The sequence below is a fragment of the Vipera berus genome, assembly GCF_964194415.1.
Source record: "Vipera berus genome assembly, chromosome: 7".
Taxonomy (NCBI): Eukaryota; Metazoa; Chordata; class Lepidosauria; order Squamata; family Viperidae; genus Vipera; species Vipera berus.
Genome location: NC_138209.1, coordinates 55,772,494 through 55,799,965, shown reverse-complemented (window position 1 = coordinate 55,799,965; position 27,472 = coordinate 55,772,494). Strand labels below are relative to the sequence as shown.

At 42.0% G+C, this 27,472-nt stretch overlaps 1 protein-coding gene across 10 annotated transcripts in view; it reads right to left on the bottom strand.

Moving 5' to 3' along the window:
• The window catches only part of QDPR (quinoid dihydropteridine reductase), a 37,601-nt gene that overhangs the window by 657 nt on the left and 9,472 nt on the right, over positions 1-27,472 (bottom strand). For 3 of the 10 annotated variants that reach the window (XM_081332360.1, XM_081332361.1, XM_081332365.1), the window contains 2 exons: positions 13,553-13,661; positions 12,232-12,315 (listed from right to left, as the gene is read on the bottom strand). In XM_081332360.1, the coding sequence (XP_081188486.1) occupies positions 12,232-12,315; positions 13,553-13,661 (193 nt within the window). Of the gene's footprint in view, positions 1-3,772; positions 4,186-6,638; positions 6,679-12,231; positions 12,316-13,027; positions 13,083-13,552; positions 13,662-27,472 lie in introns of those variants that run through there. The other 7 variants (XR_014027062.1, XR_014027063.1, XR_014027061.1 and 4 more) reach the window with 6 other exon arrangements.

The window sequence follows — 27,472 nt, the reverse complement described above, 5'->3', positions numbered from 1 at the left end:
AGGAACAGGAAGGAACTTATGCAAGACAGTCTTCTTTCCAAGAAAAGAAATTAATCTATGTCTGTCTGCTTGTCAATCCATCCGTCTGTTTATCCATCCATACTCCATAGCAGTGTTTCCCAACCTTGGTCACTTGAAGATGTGTGGACTTCAACTCCCAGAATACCCTAGTCAGCTATGCTGAGTGGGGAATTCTGGGAGTTGAAGTCCACACATCTTCAAGTGGCCAAGGTTGGGAAACACTGCTCCATAGTGTAAGATTTTGAGAACATGTCAATCAGAATAGAGCTGGAAGGGACCTTGAAGGCCTTCTAGTCCAGCCCCCTGCTCAAGCAGGAGACCCTATACCAGGGGTCGGCAACCTCGGCTTTTTTATGACTCGTGGACTTCAACTCCCAGAATTCCTGAGCCAGCTATGCTGGCTCAGGAATTCTGGGAGTTGAAGTCCACGAGTCATAAAAGAGCCGAGGTTGCCGTCCCCTGCCCTATACCATTTCAGACAAGTGACTGTCCAGTCTCTTCTTAAAAACCTCCAGTGATCAAGCACCCACAACTTCTGACAGCAAGCTGTTCTACTGGTTAATTGTCCTCACTGTTAGGAAGTTTCTCCTTAGTTCCAGGTTGCTTCTCTCCTTGATTAATTTCCATACATTGTTTCTTGTCATGCTTACAGGTGTGTTGGTAAATAAGATGACCCCTTCCTCTTTGTGGCAATCTCTCAAATACTGGAACACTGCTATCATGTCACCTCTAGTCCTTCTTTTCTCTAGACTAGTGAAAACCAAATCCTGCAACTGTTCTTCATATGTTTTAGTCTCCAGGCCTTTAATCATCTTAGTTACTCTTCTTTGCATTTTTTCCAACATCTTTTTTGTAATGTAGTGACCAGGGCTTTTTTTTCTCATAGAACGCTCAGAACAGCGTTCCAGCACCGGGTTTTTTGTTTTTTGCAAAAAAAAAAAAGTTTTTGCACAAACTGTGCTACTATTGGCTTTCAAAAGCCTATTGCCAGGGGTAGGCAACCTTGGCTCTTTTATGACTTGTGGACTTCAACTCCCAGAATTCCTGAGTCAGCTGGAATTCTGGGAGTTGAAGTCCACGAGTCATAAAAGAGCCAAGGTTGCCTACCCCTGGCCTATTGGCTTTCAAAAGCCAATAGGAATTGCTGCTGAGCGCACCAAGAGACCCGGCCGGCAAATGTTACACAGGCAAGTTGCAGCGAAGGCAGGAACTTTGCACTCCTCCCTGCTCCCCAACTACACCATCTCAACTAGGTAAGTAAGTTATTATTTGCAAATAGGATATCCAAGGAAATTTTCCCTGCATGGAGGGAGTAGTGGTTTGTTTCACTTTGTTTTACTTTTCAAATTGCTGTAGGGAAGAAATGATTAGAAAAAGGCAGGAAGTTATTTGTATTAGGAAGAATTCATTTATCCCATGCTAGATCTTTGGGAGCTTAGTACCACCCGCACAGAACATTTGCTTTTCTGAAACTTCATTCAAATTCAATTCCTGATAGGGGCATTTGAAAAAAAAGTTATTTATTAAATTTGTATGCTGACTATCTCACCAGGATGACTCTGAAGTCAACTGTGAAACCATGCACAGTGGGGCCATTAAGCCCATTTTTTCCACTTTATCAAAAAGACTATGATTTACTTTATCAAATCCCTTTAAATTATCTTCAGCCCTTACAATTGCTAGCAACCCTGGCTCTCTCAATTATTATGAGAGGCTATTGTATTGTGAAAAAAACGAAAAATCCGTGTTGAATTGCTTTAACACACTGCATTTAAAAGTTGATATCTCCAAAAAGAAACACAAAAAACAAAAACCTCACAAAGAAAAATAACAGAAGGAAAAGTCCAAGAAACAGAAATGGTTCATCCAATGGAAAAGTGAATCATACATTAGCTCAGAAGAAATAGTTTTGGAAACAAAAACAACAAAGAACAGATTTGTTCCAGGTTCAAACAAGCCACATTTTAAAAAAAGAAAGACACCAACTCAGCCCTAAATGTCAGCTGACGTTATGTGTCAGGAAGTGTTCCGAAAACCACATTAAGTCCTTGCATAGATCTTCCATATTCTTTGTACATTTCAGTTAAGAATCTCATCTCTTTCTCTCTCTCACTCACTCACTTTTCCCACAATATCTTCTATTTTGAAAATGCTGGAACCATTCATGGCCACACATACATGCACATACATGTAGTTGTGGGTGTGTATGCACTTGTGTATTAAGCCTGATAACTCTGGCAAGAAATGTTCAGCTTCTCTTCAATTATATAATCAATTTACACTGCTTTATCAACCCTGCTATATCGTATTATATCAGCTCAATTATAATTCCAACTTTTTATAAAAAATAATCAACGTTTTCACTTTTTCTGAACAAGCATACCTCTACAAGCATAAAAAAAGTCAATGTCAGCTAGATAAAGTTAGTTGTCTAATGAATTAAAATAAAAAGAGAAATGGATATTCTAGAGGATAGGCTGTCAGATGTTTATACAGATGTATATTCTTAGAACTTATAAAGAGATAGGACACAGAGATCACAGAAGAAAATGATCTAGTTTTAGAATCTTGCACCTCTGGCTGCTAAGCAAGAAAATGCCATTTATAGCTGAATGTCTAAAATCCTTCATGCTTATCCAATTGTCTACCTTAAATTTAAGGCACTTAATTTATAATGCCGTAAACAGGCTTTTCAAATGTGGAATTTGAAAATGTGTTCCCAGATACCTGGGAATTCTAGGAATTGCAGTCCCAACATACTTGGAGTATACGAAATTGAGGAAGCTGCAAACATTGAACGAATTAAGGGGTAATTTTATTGGGGTAGCTTACTACTAGGAGTCCCCTCAAGCCTTATTATACTGGAGATTGATGTTTATGTAAGGGATGGATCAAAAATGTTGTGAGAGTACATCAAGACTGTTTATACTCTTTGAAGCCCAGCTAAAGCAAACAGGTACCTATACTGCATAGCAGAGATACAGAAAGATGTTGGAGGTAGATGGTCACTTTAGTGACAATAGCAAAGACATCAATTCACACTCTATAGGAGAAGACAGTGGCAAACTGCTCCTCTGTTTTACCTAAAAAAACCTGCACTCTGCTATTGTGACTGACAAAATTATGATGAATATTGGGCCCTTCAAATAGATGGTTATCAGCAGGGCTTTTTTCTCATAGAACGCTCAGAACGGCATTCCGGCACCTTTTTTTTTTGCAAAAAAAAAGCTTTTCAAGAAGCTGTCCTGCTCCCTCTATTGGCTTTTGAAAGTCCACGAGTCATAAAAGAGCCAAGGTTGTCTACCCCTGACCTACTGGCTTTTGAAAGCCAATAGGAATTGCTGCTGAGTATGCCAAAATACCCGGCCGGCAAACATTGCACAGGCAAGTTGTCTGCAGCGAAGGCAGGAACTTTGCACCCCTCCCTGCTGCCCAACTACTGTACACCATCTCAACTAGGTAAGTAAGATATTATTTGCAAATAGGATGGGGTATTTTGGGTTTCATTGGTTAGATTCATTTACTGTTATAGAAATGGCTAGTTTATAATGTTATAGAAACGTAAAAAGTTGAGGTTCAATGTTAATGCTTCCTTCTAGTCCTGCAACAGAGGAAGTCTGAAGTCAGTGCCTTTTCTTTTTCCCTTCTCTCCCTCATTTTCCCTTTTTCTCTCACCCTTTGCTTGCAAAAGCCCCCCCACTCACTCACACTTTGCTCACAAAAGCCTCCAGTCGCTCTCCTCCACTCACTCCGTCTCTTTCAAAGGCCTCTTTGCTCGCTTGCTCACTTACTGCCCCGTCACTTCTAAATGCCATTTGCTCGTTCACACACTCACTTACTGCTCCAATGCTTCCAAATGCCATTTGCTCATTCACTTACTTCCCCGTTGCTTCTAAGCGCTTCCAAATGCCATTTGCTCATTCACTCACTCACTGCCCCATCGCTTCTAAACACTTCCAAACACCACTTGCTCACTCGCTCACTTACTGCGTTTGGAAGCGATGGGGCAGTAAGTGAACGAGTGTCGGGGCCAGGGCCGGAGGCCATCAGCTGTTTGGCGCTGGAGACGCCGGGAGGCCCAATGCAGCACTCCGTGGCCGGGCGATCTTCAGATGGTGTCAGGGATGGTGCTGGAGGCCGTCAACTGTTCAGCACTGGAGACCGCTGCCACGAGGAACACAGCTCTGCGTCAGGGCTCGGAGCAGCTCCGGGTGGGGGCTCAGCATGGGCTGTGGCATGGCAACTGCAGGGAGGGGAATCCCCACAGCCTGTGGCTCCAAGCCACAGGGGCAGGGGTGCAAAGGACGGGCAGCAATGCCGTAGCAAGAGGGGATTCTTACAGACACCGCTCCCAGTGACAGCACCTCTGAGTTCCGGCACCTTTTTTTTTTTTTAGAAAAAAAGCACTGGGAGTGACCAAAACTGGATGCAGTATTCCAGGTGTGATCTTACTAAGGCTTTATAAAGCAGTACTAATACTTCATGTGATTTTGATTCTATGCCTTTGTTTATACAACTAAGGATTGTATTAGCTTTTTTGGCTGCTGCCGCACACTGCTTGCTCATATTTATATGATAGTCCAATAGGACTCCAAGGTTCCTCTCACAATTACTGTTTTTGAGCCAGATTTCAATTAATCTGTATGTCTACCTTTGGTTTTTCCTGCCTAAGGTCTATTTATTTAATTCTTTATTTTCCTGGAAAGACAAACCTCCTAAATCCAAAGATTTATTAAGATGTAACATTATTGATTTTTAATCAAATATAAAAAAAACCATATAAGGGAGCTGAGCAACATCTGAGGCATACTTGAACCACATGTGAAAAGAAAAAATATCTTAATAATTCTTTCTGTATAAATCAAACATATTACTTTGATAGTCAATTAAAATAAAGGCCGGTGTCTGCTGAGAAATATTTAGTAAAAGACAGAATTGTGACCTTTGCAGTAGACGGTGAAAGATTGTGGTTGGCACACATTTCTCCAGAGGAACAGAGTGCGGAACCAGATAGCATAAAAATTAAGGAACTGAGCCTTGTTCGTGGGTCAATGGCACATGTAGAACGGTGGTGAGGAACGTAGTGGTTAGAGCAAGGACAAGGAAGAACAGGAAACTGGCTTGGTAGCCAGGACAACGGAATAAGAATAAGGAACTAAAGTGGTGGTCAGTTCCAGGAATAGGAAGCTGACCTGAAGGTCAGTCCCGAGAAAGGGAAGTAGCAAAGAAAGCGTTTCAGAAAATCATATGATGATAAGTTTAACAAGAGGGAAATGGGATGGCTATTGGGTGGCACCAGAATGTCAAGGGGTGGGCACATGCTAAGGTATAAAGTCTGCCTTAAAGATCTGGGTGTTGCTACCTGGCCCAGCCATCATACTTCATGACTGCTGTCCATTTGGTCCTTATTGCAATAAGTTGTTGAAATTGTGTGTCAAGTTTAAATAAACCTGGATCCTAAAGTGAGAATTTTGTTGTGTATTGTCTCGTTTCTCTTTAATGAGGGCTTGTGCCTTTGTTACATAAAATGCCTTGCTCTTTATATTAAAAAAAGAGGCAGGTCTTCTCAATGGCCCTGCTGTCAAGTCCAGGCCCTCTGGAACTGAACAATTGATTTCACAGCCACCCCCTGGAACAAATCATGTAGACACCTAGAAAAGAGGCATCAAGTACTCCTGTGAAAGGAGGAAAAGTAGCTCGGGGGGGGGGGAAGGTAGGTGTTGGTGATGGGAGATTCAATTCTCAGAGGCCAGAACCAGCTATCTGTAAACCAGACATTCAATCTTTGGAGATATGTTGTCTCCCTGGAGCAAAAATAAAAAATGTGGCTGAGAACCTTACTAAAATAATCAAACCTGTAGATTACTAGCCCTTTCTTCTCCTTCACACAGGGCTAAATGACAAGACAATAAATTGGAAAACAATATCAAGAAATTATGAGCAGCTAGGCAAGAAAGTTAAGAAGTTAGGAGTTAGTGAGGGAACAATTTTTTTTAGAAATGAACCACTGGCTTAACAATTTAAGAGTTGTTGTCACCAAGAGAACTTCGGATTCCTACACCATGGTCTGCATTACCTACATGAAAGGCTTCTGGCAAGGGAAGGGCTGCACCTCACAAGAATCAGGAAGAATGAATTCGGAAAATGACTGGTTCAATTTATCAGAAAGGCTTTAAACTAAAATTGAGGGAGGAGGTTGACCAATCCTTAGGATCTTTAGGACCTAATCCCAACCATAAACCAATTAAACAATGAGATAGGGAATGACGGAAAAGAAGAAAAACTCAGAAATAAAATAGGAAATAAAGGAAGTAAACCCAGGATCAGCCATACACACAAATGTCTACACACAAAAACTCAACGTTTGGGAAACAAACAAGGTGAACGTGAAGTCCTAGTGCACAAGAGCAAGTACAGGAAATCCCCGAATTACAAGCGTTCACTTAGCACCCAAAGTTACATGATAGGCATCCCTTAGTATTTGCGAGCAAGTCCTGAAATTACAAATGTTGCAGCACCATAGCAGTTGTTCTGCAGAGGCTCTGCAACATTCACCCTATTCCCCACCTTCCCAGAACTGCTTCCCCCTCCCATCCTGCCACTCCAGACTCACTTACCTTGCAAAGATCTGTCTCCTCTCTGCCACGGTTTCTTTGCCTTTGAGGGAGAGTCAATGGAAGCAGAAAATGGATAGGCATGAACCTCAGAAACTTTCATACTCTGCGTGAAAACTGTATGTGGTGCCTGTCTCCTGCTCCTCCCCACCTAATTCCTTTCTGCCACCACCGGAACACAGGCCCCCCAACCAAGAAGAAGAAATAGAAATAGGAGATCAAGCTATAGTTTCTTTGGATGATCCTAGAGAGCAAAGGATAACGCGTGCTGCTTTAAAACGGGCAAAGAAAATAAAAGAACAAGACCAGCAAAAGTCTTCGGAATCTTCACAACGTACTCATAGCCAAGCAGTGGGAGGAGCACGGCCTAAAGAAGATAGTCCTATCAAAGCAGTGCTTCAAGAGCTTTGGGAGGATATGCATGGCAACTAAATTTTTGACTTGGAACGTTAATGGACTAAATTCACCACAGAAGAGAAAGAAAGTTTTTCAATATTTAAAACAATTCAAGATAGATGTTATATGTTTGCAAGAAACGCATATTAGGGCTATGGACCAAAAGCTTTTATTGAACTCAAGACTGGGTACGCACTTTGTTGCCTCTGCAATGAATAAGAAAAATGGAGTGGTTGTTTATATTAAAAGTGCCATAACAGCGGACTTAATTGAAGCAGATAAGCATGGAAGATATGTACTGATAGACTTGTTGCTAGAAGGCAAAAAGACGCTTTTAGTTGGACTGTATGCCCCTAATCAACAACAACAACAGGCTGACTTTTTTAGTTTACTTCATACAAAGCTTACCCAGTTGGATTATAAATCTTTTATTTTTATGGGGGACTGGAATGGTGTTTTGGATGTACAGATGGATAAGGCTGGAGCTTTTAAGCGCATTCCAAGTCATGCTAGACTGCCTAAATCTTTTTTTGAAATGAAGGATGACTTGGAACTGCGAGATATTTGGCGTGAGAGACACTTGCAGGAAAAGGATTATACTTTTTATTCTGATAGACATCAATCTTTTTCGAGGATTGATTTTATTTTGGTGACTAATGATTTTTTTGAGGACTAAAAAGGTGAAGATTTGTGCAAGAACTATCTCTGATCATAGTCCAGTTTGGTTAGAGATTGATAAGGAGAAAAGGGACAGGCGCTCGTGGCGCGTAAATGAGAATTTGTTTAGAAATCAGAGAAATGTGGAAGAATGTAAACAGCGGATGAAGGATTTTTTTGAAACTAATATGAACAAAGGTACCTCTATGGATATGGTGTGGGATGCTAGCAAGGCCTACATGAGAGGGGTGTTGATATATATGAATAATAAACATAGACGTGCTGTGGAAGCTAGGAGGAAAGAACTGGAGAATGAAATAAAGGAAAAAGAAAAGGCTTTGATTTTGAACTCAGAGGATGTGAAGACTAAGGAGGCTATTAAATTGTTAAGAGGACAATTTGATAAATTAATGGCTGACCAAGTGGCAACCAATTTGCGGTTTGCCAGGCATAATACTTTTTGCAACGCTAATAAACCAAGTAGATGGTTAGCTTATAGATTGAGGAAAAAACAAAGGGCTTCTAATATAGACAAGATTGAGCATAAAAGAAGGGTTGTGTTTCAACAGGACTTTATCAAGGACGCTTTTGTGGATTTTTATTCTAAATTATATGCTAAGGAGAAAATTAATGAAAAAGACATTGATATATATTTGGAAAATGCTAGCATCCCGGTTCTTACGCAAGTACAAAAAGAAGGGATTAATCAATTGATTACAGAAGAAGAAATTGTTACAGCAATTAAGGAATTGAAGGTGGATAAAGCACCAGGTACGGATGGTTTGACTGCGGCCTATTACAAAAATCTACAAATAGAGATGATAAAACCGTTAAAGGAACTGTTCCAGACAATCCAGAGGGGGGGAAAGGTGCCACCGTCTTGGAGAACAGCTTTTATTTCCTTGATTCCGAAGGAAGACCAAGATGCTACTCAAGTTAAAAATTATAGACCGATATCGCTTTTAAATACAGATTACAAGATATTTGCTAAGGTTTTGGCTAATAGATTGATGAGGGTTCTGCAACAGGTGATTCATGGGGACCAAACGGGGTTTATTAGTGGTAGGCAAATGAAAAATAATGTGAGGCATATAGTTGATGTGTTAGAGTTTTTGGAAAGGAACAACCAGATCTCTGCGGCGCTAATTTTCTTAGATGCTGAAAAAGCTTTTGATCAATTGAATTGGCAATTTTTGTTGAAAGTTTTAGACAAAATGGATTTTGGGGAAAAATTTTTGCAACCGATTAGGGCATTATATCAAAAACAAACTGCCCGAATTATAGTTAATAATAGCTTGACAGAAGTATGTAATATTGAGAAGGGCACAAGGCAAGGCTGTCCGTTATCGCCCTTGTTATTTGTGTTAACATTAGAGATATTATTGGTCAAAATACGGAATTCGGAAAAAATTAAGGGGATACAAATTAGAGATCAGGATTATAGATTGAGAGCATTCGCAGATGATCTGGTTGTTACAGTGACCCAGCCAGAGAACTCTGTTGTGGACCTGATGGAGATAATAACACAATATGGGAAGGTTTCTGGATTTAAAGTTAATACACAGAAAACCAAAATTTTGGTCAGAAATATGACAGCTTCGCAAAAGGCTCTTTTAGAAGGACTAACTGGATTTGAGATTGTTAAAAGGGTTAAATATTTGGGGGTGTTTTTGTCGCCCTCTAATACAAAGTTATATAAAAATAATTATGAAAAACTATGGGGGAAAATTCAAAAAGAATTGGAGAATTGGGAAAAATTGCAATTGTCTTTGTTGGGACGGATTGCAGCAGTGAAAATGAATGTCCTGCCTAAATTTTTATTTCTATTTCAAATGATACCGATTCTTAAGAAAGATTCTAATTTGGAGGAATGGCAGCGAGGTATCAATAAATTTGTGTGGGCAGGGAAAAAGCCACGAGTTAAACTTAAGATTATGCAGGATACTCGTGAGAGAGGTGGGCTTAAAATGCCCAATCTTAAACTATATTATGAAGCTGCTGCATTAGTAGGAATAAGTGATTGGATTAATTTGACACAGGAGAGATTATTAAATCTTGAGGGCCATGATTTGTTGTTTGGCTGGCATGCATATTTGTTGTATGACAAGAAGGTAGACAATGTGTTTAGAGTGCATATTTTAAGACAGGCATTGCTGAGAGTTTGGAAGAAGTACAGACATAAGTTAGATTGCAAGATACCACTGTGGGCAATTCCAAAACACGCAATAGAAAATATACATGCTGGTTTCAAACATGATGTGACTACGTACAAGGAGATCCTAAGTTTGGAAAGAAATGTCTGGTGTTTGAAATCATATAGTCTCTTGCGAGAAGAGAAGGTTGTTCAAAACTGGTTCCAATATACTCAGCTACGGGCCAGGTGGAAAGAAGATCAGAAAAATGGTTTTACAATGACTGATGAAAATTTGATAAAGCAAATTAGAAACCAGGGACCGGCACATATTAAACGGATATACCTTGCATTGATAGAGATTGATTCAGAAACAGAGCTTGTTAAGGATTGTATGATAAAATGGGCCCAAAACATCCAGGAAGTTATTACAATGGACACGTGGGAAAAGATTTGGGTGAGGAACGTAAAATTTACACAAGCTCAAAATCTAAGAGAAAACTTTTACAAAATGTTTTATAGATGGCATTTAGATCCTAAAAAGCTCGCAAGTATGTATCCGAATTATCAGCCTAAATGTTGGAGGTGCGGTGATGAAGATGCAACATATTTTCATATATGGTGGACATGTAAAAAGGTTAAGGCCTTTTGGATAAAAGTTTGGTGGAACATGCAGAAGATTTTTAAACAGAGGATAAAGTTTTGTCCACAACTTTTTTTGTTGGGAATAATTACAGATGCTACAGTTGTGGACACTAAGTTGATGTTGAATTTAATTACGGCAGCAAGACTCTTGATAGGTCAGTATTGGAAGAAAGAGGAATTGCCGTCTATAGAAGAGTGGACTTTAAAGGTTTCCGACCTGGCAGATGGCGAAGATTTCGGCCTATTTGAAAGATCACTCGCAAGAACGCTATATTATGGAATGAAGAAAATGGATTGAGTTTATCCAGAATAAGTATAGGGTTAAGAAGTTTTATGTAGCATTTGAATAAGTCTTCTTTCTTTTTTCTTCTTTTTTTTCTTTTAGTTTTTTTTTATATATATATTTAATATTACTAAGGTTTGTTTTATCCTATATAAGCTAGAGAGTGATGGATTTTAGAGCTTATAGTTGTTAGTATATGATTGTTTATGATTGGTTTTTCTTTATATATACCTTGTATTTAGCTCTGGGAAGTCGGGGGGGGGAGGGGGGAGGGGGGAGAGGTAGGGGGGGAGGGTGAAGGGAGGGGGAGGGGGGGTTTTAAAGAAAAATTGTATGTTAAAACTTTTCAATAAAAAAAAAAAAAGAAATAGTTTCTGTTTCAGGCTCAGTACTCTTCAACATCTTTATAAACGATTTAAGTGAGAAGGGGAACTCATCAAATTTTCAGATGACACTAAACTGGCAGGAATAGCCAACAGCCCAAAAGATAGGCTCAAGACCCAGATGGATCTTGACAGACTTGAACACAGGGCCCTATCTAATAAAATGAAATTCAAGATAGAGAAAAGTAAAGTTTTATACTTAGGCAAGAAAAATCAAATGTACATATAGAGATTAGGTGAAACCTGGCTCAATAGCAGTAACTGTGGAAGGATCTTGGAGTGCTAGTGGAAATCACTTAAATATGAGCTAGCAGTGTGCAGCAGCAGCAGCCAAAAAAGCCAACACAATCCTATGTTACATTAATAGCAGAATATAATCACGATCAAAGCCTTAGTAAGACCACATGCAGAATATTGTATCCAGTTTTGATCAACATATTAAAAAAGATGTAGAGACTCTGGAAAGAGTGCAGAAAAGAGGAACAAAGATGATTTGGGGACTGGAGCTAAAATCTATTAAGAACAGTTACAGGAATTGGGTTTCTCTAGTCTAGTTAACAGAAGGATCAAGGATGACATGATAAGGAGTGTTCCAGTATCTGAAGCACTGCCACAAAGAAGAGGTCAGTCTATTTTCCAAAGCACCAGAAGGCAAGAGAAGAAACAATGGATGGAAACTAATAAAGAGAAGCAGCCTAGAACTAAGCAGAAATTTTCTAACAGTGAGAACAATTAACCAGTGGAACGGCTTGTCTTTAGAAGTTGTGGGTGCTCCATCACTGGAGGCTGTTAAGAAAAGACTGGACAGCCACTTGTCTGGAATGATACAGGGTTTCCTGCTTGAGCAGGGAGTTGAAATAGATCTCCAAGGGTCCTTCCAACTCAGTCTGTTATTCTGTTTTTCTTCTGCAATCACGGCCACCATAATGGCTTCCCCCCCCTCACTGTGAACATCCAAGACTCCCAGCATCAATTTGCAGATTTACAAAAAAACAGATTTTATTATTCCACAAAACTCTGAACCAAAATGCATGCAACAGATGTTCAAGGCACCACTGGGAGCTAGAAAACGGTTTCCTCAACACAGTCTTGTTTACTCACCCTGCGATGAAATCTAGGGGCGTCCAGGAGCTGAAGTCAGCATCTGGCATGGACTTCCTATTCATCGGAGTATCCAAGGTAACCCTGGAACAGAGAGAGAGAGAGATAAGCTCCTTTGCTTGCTGTCTGGTTCATCTAATCAATCCTGTCTGTGTTTCTTCTGTGCTCTAACAAAAGCACCAGGCTCAACCCAGAATAAGAGCACTTTTTCTTCCAATCCAGTTTCCAGGAAAAAGCACTTTCATTCATTACAAACTTCTTGATTAAAGCAAACATGTTACCCAGAATAAAATATTTCATCCAAAATTCACCAAAGATCCAATAGTTTTTTCCCCCAGATATAGAAAATATAGTTTTACAAAGAATCATAGGACTGGAAGGGACCTTGGAAATCTTCTAATCCAAACTCCAACCCAAAGCAGCAGACCTTATATCAGGCGTGACATATCACAACTTTTTCCCCATTGTCAGCAATGGGGTGGGTGCGGTTTTGGCATGACCCATCTACCCTGTGGGACCACTACAGTGGGAAGGTAACAGCGTTCCGTGCGCCTTTAGCGTCCAGTTATGCCAGCCACATGACCACGGAGACGTCCTCGAACAAGCACTGGCTCTTCGGCTTTGAAACGGAGATGAGCACCGGCCCCTAGAGTCGGAAACGACTAACACGCATGTGCGGGGGAACCTTTACCTTATCCACCCTGCAGGCCAGCAGTTTGACATGCCTGCCTTATATTATCCCAGACAAATGGCTGTTCAATCTTTTCTTGAAAACCTCCAGCAATGAAATACTCACAACTCTGAGTGGCAAGCTGTTCCACTGATTAACAATGTTCTGAATGTGGAGTGAACTGGAGATAAAGAGAGGTTACTTATGTGCTCAAATGTTAATCATCAAAGTGTTTAGATCACTGTTTCTCAACCTTGGCAACTTTAAGATATATGGGCTTAATTTCCCAGAATTCCCAAGACAGCATGACTGGTGGGGGAATTCTGAGAGTTGAAGTCCACACATCTTAAAATTGTTAAGTTTGAGAAACACTGTTTTAGACAAATAAAATTGGAAAGTTAATTAAATGTCCTTTCACATCTTTGGATTTACAAGTCCTGATCAGATTAAAAATGTCAAGATTGCAGCAGAGACCACACTATCAAAGTCCCACCCTCTTTTTGTATGTGTGGCACAGGCCGCTGGATCCATGCCCAATGTTCAAGCCACTTCTCTATGAGATTCATTCAACTCTGCAGGAGTTTGGCACCCAGTGAATTTCAGGCCATCCCTTGAACCACGTAACTCCCATGTGATTCTAGAATGACTTACGGGAGGATCGCAACAGCTGCAGCACCAGCGGGGAGGCCACTATTTGAACCAGATAAGCTCTGGCAGAGTTGATGGACAGCTCCTTTGGCCATGCCATATGCAATCATTCCTAAAATACAGAATACAAAATAACAGAGTTGGAAGGAACCTTGGAGGACCTAGTCCACCCCCCCTGCTCAAGCAGAAGACCATATACCATTTTAGACAAGTAACTGTCCAGTCTCTTCTTAAAAGCCTCCAGTGAAGAAGCATCTACAATTCCTGAAGGCAAGCCATTCTACTGATTATTTGTTCTCAGTTAGGTAATTTCTCCTTAGTTCTAGGCTGCTTCTCACCTTAATTAGTTCTCGTCCATTGTTTCTTCTTTTGCCTTCTGGTGCTTTGGAAAATAGGTTAACCCCTCTTCTTTGTGGCAGCCCCTCAAATATTGGAACACTGCTGTCATGTGGCTCCTAGTCCATCTTTTCACTAGACTGGACATACCCACTGTGACTGTCTTCATGTATTTTATCTACCAGGCCCCTAATCTTTTTAGTTGCTCTTTTCTGCACTAGTTCCAGAGTCTCCACACCTTTTTTATAACATGGTGCTAAAAACTGGATCCAATATTCCAGGTTTCATAAGTATTCTAAAATGTAGTATTCTAAGGTTTTATAAAGCAGTAATACTTGCATGTGATCTTGAGTCTATGCCTGTTTATACAACTTAAGATTGCATTGCCTTTTTACTGCCACACACACTACTGGCTCATATTTAAGTGGCTGTTCACTAGGACTCCAAGATCCTCTCACAGTTACTGCGCCTAATCTGTACACTTGGTTTTGTTTTCCAAGTGTAAGTTCCCTTACTTTTCTCTATACTGAATTTCATTTTGTTGGATAGGGCCAGTGTTCAAGTCTGCCAAAATTCATCTGGATCTTGAGCTTATCATCTGTGTTGACTATTCCTGCCAGCTTAGTGTTGTCTATTGCTGCTGCTGAGTTCCCCTTCTACTACATCATCTTAATTGTTAATAAAGATATTGAATAGTATGGGACCTAAGACAGAACCTTGGGGTATCCCACTGTTTACTTCCCTCCAGGTATATGTCGTTCCATTAAGGACTAAACATTGTGTGTGGTTTGTCTGCCAGTTACAAATCCATCTACTGGTGATGTCTATCCTACATTTTTCTAGCTTATCAAGAAGTAGGTTATGGTCTACTTTGTTGAATGCTTCACTGAAATCCAAATATACTATGTCCACAGCATTTTGCTGGTCCACTAATGTGATCACTTGATCAAATAATGAAATAAGATTTGCTTGACAAGATCTGTTTTAAACAAATCCATGGTAGATTCTGGTTATAACTTTGCTTGTTTCTAGGTGTTTGCTGTTGCTTGATTATCTTTTCAAGTATTGATGTCAGGCTGATTGATCTGTAATTCCCTGTACCTGTTTTCCCCCTTTTTTGAAGATGGAACCATATCAGATTTTTTCCAGTTCAGTTCACCAGGATCTTTGAAAGATATGGTTCAATAGTTCTTAGACCACATCTGCCAACTCCTTCAGAACTCTGGGATGTAATCTGTCAGGTCCTGGTGATTTGACCCTGACTAGAAGGGACAGGTGTTCTTTCACCACTTGCTTGCTTACTTTAATTTTTATTTCTAGTCTGTCTTTTACATTTATGTTTTTGGTAGGCTGGGCTATATTTTGTGTGTGTGTATGAAGACAGATGCAAAGAATGAATTAAGCAGCTATGCTTTTTCTCTACTGCCCGCTAACTTCCTTACAATCTTCTCCCATTAGTGGACCATTTGCCTTGACTTTTTCCTTGTTTTTTATATGTTGAAAGAAACTTTTTACTGTTTTTGACATTTGTTGCAAGTCTTACTTCATTCTGAGCTTTAGCTTTCCTGAGTTCATGTTTGCAAGTTTGGGAAATTTGTTGGTATTCTACCTTAATTATGTGTCCGTCTTTGTATTTTTTGTATTTATCCTTTTTATTTTTTAGTTTTATCAGAGAGAGCTTTGTGCAACCATGCTTGTTTCTTCTCTGATTTCTTGTTTTTCTTTTTTAGTGTTATTGTACCCACTGAGCTTTTATGATATTTTTTAGAATTTCCCAAGTTTCTTGAGTTGTTTTGACGTTTAAGATTTTCATCCATGGAATCCTTCCCAAGCTCTAAGTATATTAAAATTAGTTCTTTTAAAATCTAAGACATTGAGATTATGTTCTATTGTTTGTGCTTCCATTATATTGAATTTCAATATAACATGGTCACTCTCCCCCAAAGTTCTGGAAACTTCAGCCCCCTCTATAATGTCTTGTCTGTTAGTAAGAATTAGGTCCAGTATAACTGTCCCTCTAGTTCCCTCCTCTTAACTTTTGGTTACAAAGTAGTCAACTAGATTGATTAGGAACCAGTTTGAACTCCCACTTGATGCAGTTTGTCTCCTAGCTGGTATCAGGGCAGTTAAAGTATCTAATTACTACTGTTAACTGGCTAGCAAAAAGTTCATCTATTTCTTCTGCTTAGTTGGGGGGGGGCTGTATTATATACCTATGATAATGGCATTCTTTTTTCCTTTTATATTGACCCATACGCATTCTAGGTGGTTTTCATCCTTGGTTTTGTGCATTTCTATACAAAAATGATGTCTTACATATAATGCAATTCCATCTCCTCCTTAATTAGGTCTGTTTCTTTTGAATAGTTTGTATCCACAAATGAAGGCGAATATATGTGTGCCAATATAATGTTGCAGGATCCAATCTGGGTCGGTCACCAGGTTTTGTCTTCCGAGCGTTCAAACTCGTTGTCAATGCTGCAAACATTGACATGTTTTTGCACTGACAATATAAGAGAAAGCCTGTTATTTTAATTGCTTCATTTGGGAGGCAGGAATCACCCGGATGTCGTGATAAGATTGCAAGCCCGTGTACAGAATGAGAAGTGAAACCTCATATGTAAAACTAATTGGATAATGTGATTTATGACGTGTAGATAAGGGCGGGAATTGTGTGTGTGTTATGATGGGTTAAGGGACGCGGTGGCTCAGTGGGTTAGGACGCTGAGCTTGTCAATCAGGTCGGCAGTTTGGCGGGGTCAAATCCCGAGTGCCACGTAACAGAGTGAACGCCTGTTACTCGTCCCAGCTTCTGCCAACCTAGCAGTTCGAAAGCACGTAAAAATGCAAGTAGAAAAATAGGGACCACTATGGTGGAAAGGTAACAGAGTTCCGTGCGCCTTTGGCATCTAGTCATGCCGGCCACATGACCATGGAGACGTCCTCGGACAAGCGCTGGCTCTTCGTCTTTGAAAAGGAGATGAGCAACAGCCCCTAGAGTTGGAAACAACTAGCACGCATGTGCGGGGAAACCTTTACTTTACTTTACTTTACTTTATGATGGGTTTGGGTGGGAGGAGATTTCAGATTCTGGCATCCCTCCATGAGTGCCGATGTTTTGTTTTATTACTAAGACTTTTTAGATAAATAATATGCCTGCAATTTGTTTGAATTGTCTCATTCCTTGGAACCATGACATCATGCCAGAATCACCTTTCTTTCAAAGGGTGGTCCTGAACCCTCGCCACTGGCTCCGGTAAGAGAGATAAGCTGCCAAAGATTCAGGGAAGAATCCTAAAGATGGAGAGGAAGGCCTGATTGCTGGCGAACCTTCTGAAGAGGAAATAATAAATAGTTTTCTGTGGGAAGATGGATTTGGGCTGATCTCCAAACCTCAGCAGATAACTGAGCTTATCTCATCGTCAAGCTGGAATCACTCCAGTAGAGAAAACGGAGGCCAGACTGTGCGGCAAGAGGCCCCAGAAGCAGAATGGGGAGGAGATGTCAGATCATCAACCAGTGAGAATCTGGGTGAGTGGAAGATCCTGTCTGCAGATCAGACTGCCTGCCAGACCCAGCAGTCCCCTGACAAGCCCTCCAGACCCATAGAGACAGAGGACCCCAGCCTGAGTCCTCTGCACCAATGGGAGGTTGAGAAGCCCTCACAAGTGAAAGGCTAACAACCTCTGAGCTTGCCCAGCTAATAGAAGCCTTGCAACAGCTGGGATGGTGCAGAAGCCTGGAGACCAGGAGCTGGTGGGAGGACAACAGCAAGGGTGGCAGCAGCAGGACCCAAACATGCAACCCCTGAACATACAGCAGGACCAGTGGGGCCAGCAGCAGTGGGGGCCCTGGCAGCCATTAAATCAGCAACCAGAGTGGGGCAGCAGTGACTGGAGACAGAACAACAGCAGTGGGGGCCTCAGCAACCATTTAACCAAAAAACCAGAGTAGGGCCAGCAGCAATGGGGACCCCAGCTCCTAACTTGTGTTTGTTTACATTACAGGATCTGTTCTTTTGTAAGTGGGGCCGGATGTCAATGCTGCAAACATTGACATGTTTTTGCGCTGACAATATAACAGACAGCCTGTTATTTTAATTGCTTCATTTGGGAGGGAAGAATCACCCAGAAGTTGTGATAAGATTGCAAGCCTGCATACAGAATGGGAAGTGAAACCTCATATGTAAAACTAATTGGATAATGTGATTTATGACGTGTAGATAAGGGCGGGGATTTTGTGTGTGTGTTATGATGGGTTTGGGTGTAGATTTCAGATTCTGGCATCCTTCCATGAGTGCTGATGTTTCATTTCATTACTAAGACTTTTTAGATAAATAATATGCCTGCAATTTGTTTAATTTGTCTCATTCCTCAGAACCATGACAGTCATGCTGAAGCCCATCTTCAGGGAACTTCTCTCTAGTAGAATGTGTGCTGTTCTGTATGTGGTATTTATAATGCCTGTTGTATGTGGCTTTTTAGATGTTGATTGGGGTGTGTTGATGGATGGCTTTTAAGTCATTGGCTGTCATTTGCTTGTGCTGCCCAGCCCTTGCCTTCTAAGTACTTGATAGATTGGTGGTAAACCAGCACTGCTGTTGACCGACAAGGGGCCTGTTTTGCAGGCTTCAGTCACTTCCCTGGCTGTTTTGTGCCTGCTCATCCAACAAACTTAATAGCTGCAGAATTGAATGTGTGTCCTTGTTCATTATAGTGTGAGGTTACCAATGAGTTCGGGTCTCCTAAACTGACTGCTTGCTTTTATTCTTGTAATCTGATGGTTAGCTTTCTCCCTCTCTTCCTACAGACACAAACTTAACAACCATAATAATTTACTTAACAATGGAACAAAACTCACTTAAAATTTGTTTCACTTAGCAACATAAATTTTGGACTCAACAGTGTTGTAAGTTGAGGACTACCTGTGTATTTCCTAACAACTGAACCCCATGACATTGGATTTTTTTGTTTTCCACAGAAATAGCTTTAATGGCAACCGTATCTTCCTCAGTCATCTCATGGTAAGAATAAAGTTTGATTTTCAGCTGAAGCCTGTTATGAAATGCACCTTAGTGGATATAAGGCACTACCTGGAAGCTTACCACATCAGCTGTCATGGTTTTGATAAATGATACTAATCAAACAAATTGCAGGCATATTAATCTAAAAAATCTTAGTAATGAAACGAAACGTTGGCACTCATGGAGGGATGCCAGAATGTGAAATCTCCTCCCCCAAACCCATCATACACACACAATCCCCGCCCTTATCTACACATCATAAATCACATTATCCAATTAGTTTTACATATGAAGTTTCACTTCCCATTCTGTTAATGGGCTTTCTAATCTTCTCACAACATCCGGGTAGATTCCTCCCTCCGAAATAAAAAAATTAAAGTAACAGGCTGTCTCTTATATTGTCAGTGCAAAAACATGTCAATGTTTGCAGCATTGACATCTGGCCCCTTTACAAAAGAACAGATCCTGTAATGTAAACACAAGTTAGGAGCTGGTTTTTGGTTTGTTGGGGTGTTTCTCATAAAAGGTTTTGATAAGTCTGTCAGCTTTCACATCACTAGATTTCACCCAAATGGTTTCAGACAATGGGTATCCCTTCCATTGTAATAGGTACTGCAATTTTCCCTTAAAGATTATAGTCAAGAATAGGTTTCACTTCATAATGGGTCTAACCCACTAGTATGAGGGGTCCAGGTGCTTTCTTAGGGGGAGGTCTTAAAGTGCAGGCTCGAAAAGGTTTCAGTAAGCTACAATGGAACAACGGGTGAATTTCCCCCAAAAGTCTGGGTAGTTTCAATTTTACTGTGACCGGGTTGATGATTTTCACAAAGGGGAAAGGCCCCAAGAGTTTCGGTCCCAATTTCTTATTGGGTAGTTTAAGGAGTAAGTATTTGGTCAACAAACAGACCTTTTCCCCAACTTGGAATGTTCTTTGGGGAGCCCTCTTTTTATCACCATGATTTTTATAAGTCTCAGAAGTCTTTTTAACGCCATTTTCATCTTTCTCCAAACCTCTTCCCACCCCCTCACCCACTGATCAAGTGTCTGGGAATCAGAGGGCACCTGAGGATAGTCAGGCATCTTTTCCTGTGGCTACTCTGAAAGGCGTGTAGCCTGTGCTGCTGTGAACAGAATTATTGTAGGCCTCCTAGGCGAAGGGGAGGAAGTTAGTCCAGTTTGTCTGTTGATAGGAAACACAGCATCTGAGATATTGCTCCACCATTTTGTTAGCAGATTCTGCAGCCCGATTGGTAGCTGGATGAAGAGCAGATAAGCCTTGAGATGATCCAATTAATTTAAGGAAATTCCTCCAAATTTTCGCCATGAACTGCACTCCTCTATCTGAAATTATTCCCTTAGGGGCACCATGCAGTCAGTAGATATGTTTCAGGAACAATTTAGTCAGTGGTTGTGCAGATTGGAGTCCTTTACAGGAGACAAAGTAAGCCTGCTTCGAAAACAGATCTATCACAGTCCATATGACATTATTTCCTCTACTGTTGGGTAGGTCTACAATAAAGTCCATAGCTATTTCTTCCCATGGTTGAGAAGGGTCTGCCACCGACTACAGTAGCCCAGGGGTTCTCCCTGGAATTCTTTTCATGGTAACACATATGGTACAACTCTTGACATATTTTCCACATCTCGTTTTAGCCCTGGCCATAAAAATTGCCAGCAGATGAGGTGTAGAGTTTTTAAATATCCGAAGTGTCCAGCCTGTTTTACATGATGGCTGTATCTGAGAACATTGAGATGGAGGGTTTCAGGTAGATACAATTTTCCCCCCATGTATGCCAAACCATCCCTGCCTGTTAGGGAGGTTTGATTATCTTTGAACCATTGATCTGTAAGGAGCTCTCGTTTTATCTTCTTCACTCCCGGGTCATTAGGATTAGGGTTTCTGCGTGGCATGAGCTGTGCAGCAGGTTGCGCACTGGGGATAACTGCCTCGTAGACCTCTTTGCGTTCACTTTTATACTGTGGCAGTCAGGATAGCGCATCAGCTAGGACGTTTTTTCTTCCTGGTATGTACTCTAAAGTAAAGGTAAAATGGTTAAAGTACTGTGCCCATCGCACCTGCTTTGGGGACAATTTGCAGGGAGTTTTTAGTACCTCTAAATTTTTGTGATCTGTCCATACTTCAAAAGGCACCTTGCTCCCTTCTAAATAGTGTCGCCAGTTTAATAGCCCCCACCTAATTGCGAAGGCCTCCTTCTCTCAGACTGTCCATCTCCTTTCACCTTCCATGAATTTCTTAGAGGTGTAGTCACAAAGTTGTAGGACTCCACTTTTATTCTTTTGTAGTAACACAGCTCCAACTGCCACGTCGCTGGCATCCGCTTGAATTACAAAGGGCTCCCTGGGGCACGGGTGCTTTAGGACCAGTTCAGCCGCAAATAGTCTTTTTAAATTCTCAAAAGGTTTCTGACAACTCATAGTCCATGCTAGTGGCTGGCCAGGTCGCAGTTTTCCCCCTCCCTTGCCTGTTTTGAGTAGTTTTGTAAGGGGTAGAGAAATCTCAGCAAAAGAGGGAATGAATTGATGGTAGAAATTGGTAAACCCTAGGAAGCTTTGGAGCTGAGTCTGTGGGGGCTGCCATTCAATTATACTTTTCACTTTGGCTGGGTCCATTTCGATGCCCTCGTCAGAAATTCTATAGCTGAGATAATCTGGTGCAATTCACATTTCGATAATTTGACATAAAGTTTGGCATTCAATAGTTTCTTTAACACTTCTCTGACCAGTCTTATGTGATCAGTCATATTCGTACTGTATATCAGAATGTCATCAAGATACACCAGAACCCCTTTGTATAAATGATCATGTAGGACCTCATTAATCAACTGCATAAACATGGCTGGGGCCCCCTTCAGTCCAAATGGCATGACTTTGAATTGGTAGCTTCCTAAGGGGCAATTGAAGGCCGTTTTCCACACGTCCCCCTCCCTTATTCTTACCCGCTAATACACTTCTCTCAGGTCTAACTTGGTGAAGATGCTCCCCTTTGCCAGGTGGGTAAGTCTTTCAGGAGGGGGATAGGGTATTTATTTTCCACACTCACAGCACTCAGGCCTTTATAGTCAACGCAGAGACGAAAAGACCTATCTTTTTCCTTTGAAAAACCCCCCTTCCCCCTCCCTCCTCCCCTCCCTACCTCCCCCCTATCTCCCCCCCTCCCCCTCTCCCTCCTCCCTCCCCTGCCTCCCACCCCTCTACTTCCCCTCCTCCCCCCCTCCCCCCCCCCCCGACTTCCCAGAGCAAAATACAAGGTATATATCTAAAAAGCAATCATAAACAATCATATACTAACAATTATAAACTCTAAAATCCATCACTCTCTAGCTTATATAGAGTAAACCAATCCTTAACAATACTAAATATGTATAAAGAACTAAAATAAAAGAAAACTAGCATCATTCCCATCTATGTTCTTCCACAATTCACTATTACCTAGACATATTCTCACTTACACATCACAAGCACCTATCCCTATTAACCTCTCTAGCCAAAATAGGCTATAATAGATAGTTCTTACACAAATTAACCCGCATTAACCCACAAAATTTTCTTCCTCTTCCTCTGTAGTAAATTGTCCATTAATTCCAGATTGAACATTCTGTTACCATAGATATCATCCCAAAACTCTTAAAAACACAGCTACCACTTGACTATAAGTATATTGTGGAAGTTCCATAGATTTCTACTGGTCTTATTTTTTAATCTTTTTTGAGCGTTTTAAGGCAGCACGCGTCACCCTCTGTTCTCTAGGATCATCCAAAAGAGTTGCAGCTTGATCTCCTCCTGTACCCTTCTCGTCTATCTGTCCATCTTCATCCTCTTGATGTTCTCCTTCTCCAGAGCCCTCTGCAGCTTCCAGAAGTGTTGATGGGGTTGCTTTTAAAACATTGTTGTAAAAATCATGCGCTTGCTTCACAGTACCCAAACAGTACCTTTTGCCATCATACATGAAGCTCAACCCAGCTGGGATCTCCCATCTGAACCTTATATCTCTTTACTTGAGCTCTTGCACAAGAAATATAAAGTCCTTCCTTCTCTTTAAAATCTTTGGAGGAATTTCTTTTAGAACCAAAACTTCTTGACCAGCAATCACAACTTTAGTATCATAGGCAGCTTGTATAACTTCATCTCTAATTTCCCTTTTTACAAAATAAACCACCACATCTCTAGGCAACTTTCTCTGCTTAGCAATCCAGGAATTCACACGAAACACTTTGTCCATGCCTTGTTTTATTTCAGATGCTGGATGGTTCAATACCCCCTCAAAAGCCTCAGAAACCAGCTGCTTTAAATCTTCCTTAATATTCTCTTTTAGGCCTCTAATTCTAACAGCAAACTGCATCTGGTAAAATTGAGCCAAACTCTGTTCGCTATCCATTTTGTCTTTTAAATCTTCAATTTCCAATACTTTTGCTTCTAATATAGCATTCTTTTGAGTCAAGTCTTCCACTTGATCATCCAGCACCTCCACACATTTAGCTACTTTATGCACTGAGGACAAAATGTCTACCTTCATCTCTCTAAGTTTCTGCTCCATCCTTTCTTCCATTCTCTGCTCCAATTTCTCCAATTTCTCCTCCATCTGTGCAAATTTAACACCCATTGACTCCAAAATTAACTGGGTATGTTTTTCAAGATCCTTCAATGTCAGTACATCAGGAGAATGCAACGCCTGCAGTAATGATTGTTGTTGCACCGGAGAATTTCCAGCACTCCGAAAAGTTCTAGGGGGAGGTTTAGCCGCCATCTTTTACTTACAATTGTGACGCACTTGCACTTTAAGTTTTAAGCATAGTCCATCAAGCTTGAGAGTAAAATAAAATAATCCTCTTCATCTCTTCACCTTTTCCTCTTGTACCGCTCTGCCTGCTCCTTTAAATCATAGTCCTTTCTTCAGGCAGGGATGGTTCGCAGACGCCTGGCTCTGCTCCAGGAAGTTCGGAGCAGAGACGACGGCCAGCTGGGAGCAACCCAGGCTTCGGGGGAGTTCGATCCTTCAGCCGCCCAAGCTCGAAGCTCAGGCGGCCTCGGAGAACTCTACCCCTACCTGGGGCCTCACCCCCTCCTCTTCTCCCGAGGAGGGGGCTTCAATTTCGCCCGAACAGCTGATCGGCGCTGTTTCGGGCGAAAAAACAAACAGCTGAGCCGCGGGCAGCCAGAGGAGGCTGTCTTCGGCGCCGCGCCGCCAGCGGAAGTCAAAATTGTATTTTAAAACTTTTCAATAAAAAAAAAAAAAAAAAAAAAAAGAAAAGACCTATCTTTTTTTCTCTTTGAATAACAGAGGGGCTCCCACAGTAGACTTGGCCCATTCGATGAATCCCCTCGCTAGGTTTGTATCGACATACCGCTGCATCTCCTTCATTTCAAGGGGGGACATAGCGTACATTCTTGGTCGGGGGAGTTTGGCCCCTGGTAACAGTTCAATAGAGTCAAGGGACGCGGTGGCTCAGTGGGTTAGGACGCTGAGCTTGTCGATCAGAAGGTCGGCAGTTTGGCGGGTCGAATCCCGAGTGCCGCGTAACAGAGTGAGCGCCTGTTACTCGTCCCAGCTTCTGCCAACCTAGCAGTTCGAAAGCACGTAAAAATGCAAGTAGAAAAATAGGGACCGCTCCGGTGGGAAGGTAACAGCGTTCCGTGCGCCTTTGGTGTCTAGTCATGCCGGCCACATGACCACGGAGATGTCCTCGGACAAGCGCTGGCTCTTCGGCTTTGAAACGGAGATGAGCACCGGCCCCTAGAGTCGGAAACGACTAGCACGCATGTGCGGGGGAACCTTTACCTTTTTAACAGTTCAATAGAACAAACATTGGGATGGTGAGGAGACAAGGTATCGCATTCTTTCTCACTAAACGCCTCCGCTAGGTCCTGGTACTCGCTGGGAATGAGCAGCTTGCCAGGTGGCCATAACGTAGCCATGCGCGCTTGCTCATTGGTGGGCTAAAATCCTCTGTAACATCTGTTGAATCAATGGGGGGATCGGGCCCTATGGGTAATCTCACAGTTCTCATTCCTTTTTCCCACCAGATAAATGGCTTTCATTTGTCTAGCCAGGCTAGTCCTAGGATCACAATCTCAGACATCTTTGGAGCTACCAGGAAGCGAATAAACTCCCAGTGCTCGCCTATTTCCTGGCATAAGGGCTCCGTTAATTGCGTGACTGAAGTCCCTCCCATTAGGGAGCCATCGGTTCGCTCAAACCTCACAGGTTTGGAGAGCGGCTTAGCCCGTATGCCCAGTCTCAGGGCACATGACAGGCTAATGATGTATCGAGAGCAGCCAGTATCGACTAGCACTTTCAGGTCTACTTGTGCCCCTGACTTAGGGATTATGAGTTTAGCAGGCAATAAAAAGGGTAGGATGCGTCGACTCACCATCGGGTCGTTCTCCCCTTCATTGTCGCTGTCCAAAGAGGGTAGAATGGGGGTGGATCCAGTTTGAGTTCTGGTGTCCTCCCGTGTGGGGGATGTGACCTGGACAACAGGTTCCTGTGTCATCCGGTTGGATTTCTCTCCGTTTAGCCGCTGTGCAGGTCTCTCTCACTGCTGGTCCTGGTCTGTTCTGCCATTGGGGGAAGGGGACCGGGCATTTCGCTGCTTGATGTCCCTGCTGTCCGCATCGGAAACACTTAATTGCCGGGTCTACAGGTGGCTTGGGTCTTTCAGCCCTCACAGTAGTAGGAGATCTTCAGGGGAGGATTGCCATTCAGGTTGTTCTGACCTTGGCTCAAGTTAAGCTGGTGAGGCTTCTTATAGCAGACGAGCTGAACGTCTAATTTCACTGCTGCCTGGTACCATTCATGCAGTTGGTCAGGTACAGCTCGGTAGATGCATGCCATAGAAAGGTGGTCGTCTAATCCTTCTCTGAAAAGATGAATTATGGATTGCTCAGGCCATCTCTCTATCTGACCTGCCATCTTTTGAAACTCCCACACATACTCTAGGGCAGGCCAGCCAGCTTGCTTTATCTTATGGATTTGTTCTTCTGCTTTGAGGGCAATGGATGGGTCTTCAAATCTTTTCCTCAGCCCCAGGAGGAAAAGGTGGGGGTCCTCCAATTCAGGAGCCTGCTCGTTATATAAATTGTTCAACCATTCAGATGCTTCTCCCTCTAAGCTGGCTGCAATCACATCGACCATCGCACCTTGTTCTGGGTAAAGGTGACCCCAGAAATTCAAGTGAGAACGAACTTGGTTGAGGAAAAAAATCAGTTTCTTTGAGTGCCCATCGAAGGTTGCTCTGAAGGGTGGGCTCATCATTGGTTGCTGGAGGCCCCATTGCTGCTGGCCCCACCCTGGTTGTTGGTTAAATGATTGCTGGGGGCCCCACTGCTGTTGTTGTGTCTCCAGTTGCTGCTGGCCCCACTGGTCCTGCTGTATGTTCAGGGGTTGCACGTTTGGGTCTTGCTGCTGTCACCCTTGCTGTTGTCCTCCCACCAGCTCTTGATCTCCAGGCTTCTGCACCACCCCCAGCTGGTGCAAGGCTTCTATTATCTGGGGCAAGCTCAGAGGTTGTTAGCCTATCACTTGTGGGGGTTTCCCAACCTCCCATTGTTGCAGAGGCCTCAGGCTGGGGTCCTCTGTTTCTATGGGTCTGGAGGGCTTGGAAGGGGACTCCTGGGGCTGGTAGGCAGTCTGATCTGCAGACAGGATTTTCCACTCACCCAGATTCTCAGTGGCTGATGATCTGGCATCTCCCCCCCCCCCCATTCTGCTTCTGGGGCCTCTTGCAGCACAGTTTGGCCTCCGTATTCTGCACTGGAGTGGTTCCAGGTTGATGACAAGATAAGCTCAATTATCTGCTGAGGTTTGGAGATCGGCCCAAATTCATCTTCCCACAGAAAACTATCTATTATTTCCTCTTCAGAAGTTTCGCCAGGAGCCAGGCTTTCCCTTTCCAACCTGAGGATTCTTCCCTGAATCTTTGCCAGCTTATCTCTTTTATCAGAGACAGCCGTGGTGGTTCAGGACCCCCCTTTGAAAGGAAAGAGATTCTGGCATGATGTCATGGTTCCACTAAATGATACAATTCAAATAAATTGCAGGCATATTATCTAAAAAGTCTTAGTAATAAAACGAAACATCGGCACTCGTGGAGGGATGCCAGAATCTGAAATCTCCTCCCCACAAACCCATCATACACACACACAATCCCCCGCCCTTATCTACACGTCATAAATCACATTATCCAATTAGTTTTACATATGAGGTTTCACTTCCCATTCTGTACACGGGCTTTCTAATCTTCTCACAACATCCGGGTAGAATCCTCCCTCCCAAATGAAGCAATTAAAGTAACAGGCTGTCTCTTATATTGTCAGTGCAAAAACATGTCAATGTTTGCAGCATTGACATCGGCCTCTTGAAGCCCACATTCATTGCATCAGCGTGGGAATATAAAAGCAGGCTCAAAAAATGACTTTCAAATATGTTAATTTAAACTATCATTTTAATATATTATGGACTGTTTCAAGTTGCTGTTTTTAGTGGGTTTTTGTAACTCATTAAAAATTAGTATTTAGTAATAAATACCAATGCTTCAAATTTTGTT